Below are 3078 nucleotides of genomic sequence, written 5' to 3'. Positions count from 1 at the left end.
TCCAGCCTGCTGCTAACACCAGGACATCATCATATCCGTCTATTCTTGTTTCAGTCTGAAAATCACTTTTAATTCCATTTCCATTTAGTTATTTTAAACGTAAACATGAAACAGCTGAAGAGTAGGTAGAAACTTTCCACCCTAAACATTTCAGGCTAATGTTAGCACGATGACAGCAAGTAGGGTTAATGTTAGCGCAATGACAGCAAGGTGGACCAATGTTAGCATTGATGACAGCAAGGCGGGCTAATGTAAGCGCAATGACAGCAAGATGGATTAATGTTAGCGCAATGACAGCAAGACGGATTAATGTTAGCACGATGACAGCAAGTCGGGCTAATGTTAGCGCAATGACAGCAAGGCGGATTAATGTTAACGTTGGTGACAGCAAGGCGGGCTAATGTTAGCACAAGGACTGCAAGGCGGATTAATGTTAGCATGATGATAGTAAGGCAGGCTAATGTTAGCACAGTGACAGCAAGTTGGGCTAATGTTAGCATGATGACAGCAAGTCGGGCTAATGTTAGCGCAATGACAGCAAGGTGGACTAATGTTAGCATTGATGACAACAAGGCGGATTAATGTTAGCATGATGACAGCAAGGCGGATTAATGTTAGCGTTGATAACAGCAAGGCGGGCTAATGTTAGCACGATGACAGCAAGTTGGGCTAATGTTAATGCAATGACAGCAAGGCGGATTAATGTTAGCGTTGATGACAGCAAGGCGGGCTAATGTTAGCGCAATGACAGCAAGGCGGATTAATGTTAGCGGTGATGACGGCAAGGCGGGCTAATGTTAGCACAATGACAGCAAGGCGGATTAATGTTAGCGCTGATGACAGAAAACGGGCTAATGTTAGCACAATGACAGCAAGGCGGAATAATGTTAACGTTGGTGACAGCAAGGCGGGCTAATGTTAGCACAAGGACTGCAAGGCAGATTAATGTTAGCATGATGATAGTAAGGCAGGCTAATGTTAGCACAGTGACAGCAAGTTGGGCTAATGTTAGCATGATGACAGCAAGTTGGGCTAATGTTAGCGCAATGACAGCAAGGTGGACTAATGTTAGCATTGATGACAGCAAGGCAGATTAATGTTAGCACGATGACAGCAAGGCGGATTAATGTTAGCACAATGACAGCAAGGCAGATTAATGTTAGCGTTGATGACAGCAAGGCGGGCTAATGTTAGCACAATGACAGCAAGGCGGTATAATGTTCGCGTTGATGACAGCAAGGTGGGCTTATGTTAGCACAAGGACTGCAAGGCTGGCTAATGTTAGCATCATGATAGTAGGCAGGCTAATGTTAGTGCAACTACAGCAAGGCGAGTTAATGTTAGCATGATGACAGCAAGGCAGGCTGATGTTAGCATGCTGAAAGCAAGGTGGGCAGATGTTAGCATGATGACAGCAAGGCAGGTTAATGTTAGCATGATGACAGCATAGTGAGCTGATGATAGCATGATGACGCAAGGCGGGCGGATGCTAGCATGATGACAGCAGGGTGGGCTGATGTTAGCATGATGACGCAAGGCGGGTTAATGTTAGCATAATGACAGCAGGGTGGGCTGATGTTAGCATGATGATGCAAGGCGGGTTAATGTTAGCATGATGATAGCATGGTGAGTGGATGTTAGCATGATGACAGCAAGGCGGGCCAATATTAGTATGATAATAGCATGGTGAGCTGATGTTAGCATGATGACGCAAGGCGGGTTAATGTTAGCATGATGATAGCATGGTGAGCTGATGTTAGCATGATGAAAGCAAGGTGGGCTGATGTTAACAAGATGTTAGCATGATGATAGAGGTGCATTNTTAGCATGATGATAGCATGGTGAGCTGATGTTAGCATGATGAAAGCAAGGTGGGCTGATGTTAACAAGATGTTAGCATGATGATAGAGGTGCATTATAGTACTGTGTAATGTTGCTCCTGAAGGCTCACACTGAAATAAATGGTGTCATCTGTACTTAACAGATTGATCAATGATATAGAATATAAAGTTTGGGGCTGAGCAGCGAGCCCTGCATAACATACAAAGGTTATATCAAGAGACGTATAGATACCCATTTGTAGATGCTGCTGAAAAAAAAAACGACTTTCAAAGTTATTTTCCGGGTGGATGTGTCTGATTTCTGGCTTTGTGTTTGAATCTCAGCCCTTTCTTTTACGGACTGAAATTCTGGTTTAGTTTCTGTGATGATGTCGATAACCTCCGCCGCTTTTAAAAAAATCCTCATCTAATTTTGAACCCATCAACCTGCCAGACTGATAACTGAATACAGGAGGTTCTCAGCAGACTGCAGCACATGAAAGGGTTTAAATACCACTGTCACCCTGAAAGAAACTCTGACAATGAACTAAATAAGAGCTTTTCCTGCAGTCAAAGGTACTGTTTTGAAAGAGCGGATCTGTGTATACCTGATCGAAAAGGTTCCTGTTCACAAACAGTGTGTTGTTTGGTTTGGCCAGCTGGCGAGCCAAGAAGGTGAAGAGACCGCCAACCTGGGAGGGAGTGAAGTCAGGGTTGTCCACCATCACCTTCAATATAAAAAAAAAGATTCATATTTTGATTGAGAAAAAACGCATAAAGATCATTTTAAGTCTCAGCAGAAAGGCATAATGATTTATTTATTTATTTCACTTCTCAACCTGCTGGCCATCTTCTGAACTCTTATGAAACAATTTTCTTCAAAGTGAGACATCCTGTTAATGTCAACTTACTCATTAATCATATAGTCTTTATCAAGAAGCGACGGCTGACACAAACAGGTCCTTATGGGTCATTAAAACCCACAAATAATCCACCATTATCACTGGCTAACAATCAAACACATCTTTTGGCAATAAAGCTTGCAGCACCTGATCACAAAGCAACTTACTTTTTTATCATCTGAGGTAAAAAGTGCTCGAGTCCAAGTACAGCATGGAGGCTTTAATTTAATTTAAAACGACTAGAATCAAAGTCTTCTATTGCTTTCCTTGGTCCTACCTGCCTCTAAAGAAATTGAAGCAATACTGGTTGTTTTCATAGCTGTTCACTCCAAGGGCGTAGGTTTGATTTCAACTTT

General features: G+C 42.6%; 1 protein-coding gene across 1 annotated transcript in view; it reads right to left on the bottom strand.

The window, feature by feature from the left end:
- Positions 1-3078, bottom strand: part of vps8 (VPS8, CORVET complex subunit) — a 62220-nt gene that overhangs the window by 25376 nt on the left and 33766 nt on the right. Inside the window, exon 29 of the mRNA XM_015396888.1 lies at positions 2429-2571. Within this exon, the coding sequence (XP_015252374.1) occupies positions 2429-2571 (143 nt within the window). The remainder of the gene's footprint in view (positions 1-2428; positions 2572-3078) is intronic.

The sequence above is a fragment of the Cyprinodon variegatus genome, unplaced genomic scaffold, assembly GCF_000732505.1.
Source record: "Cyprinodon variegatus isolate N-32 unplaced genomic scaffold, C_variegatus-1.0 Scaffold27, whole genome shotgun sequence".
NCBI lineage: Eukaryota > Metazoa > Chordata > Actinopteri > Cyprinodontiformes > Cyprinodontidae > Cyprinodon > Cyprinodon variegatus.
The sequence above is the reverse complement of the archived record's forward strand: the minus strand, read 5'-3'. Positions and strand labels throughout refer to the sequence as shown.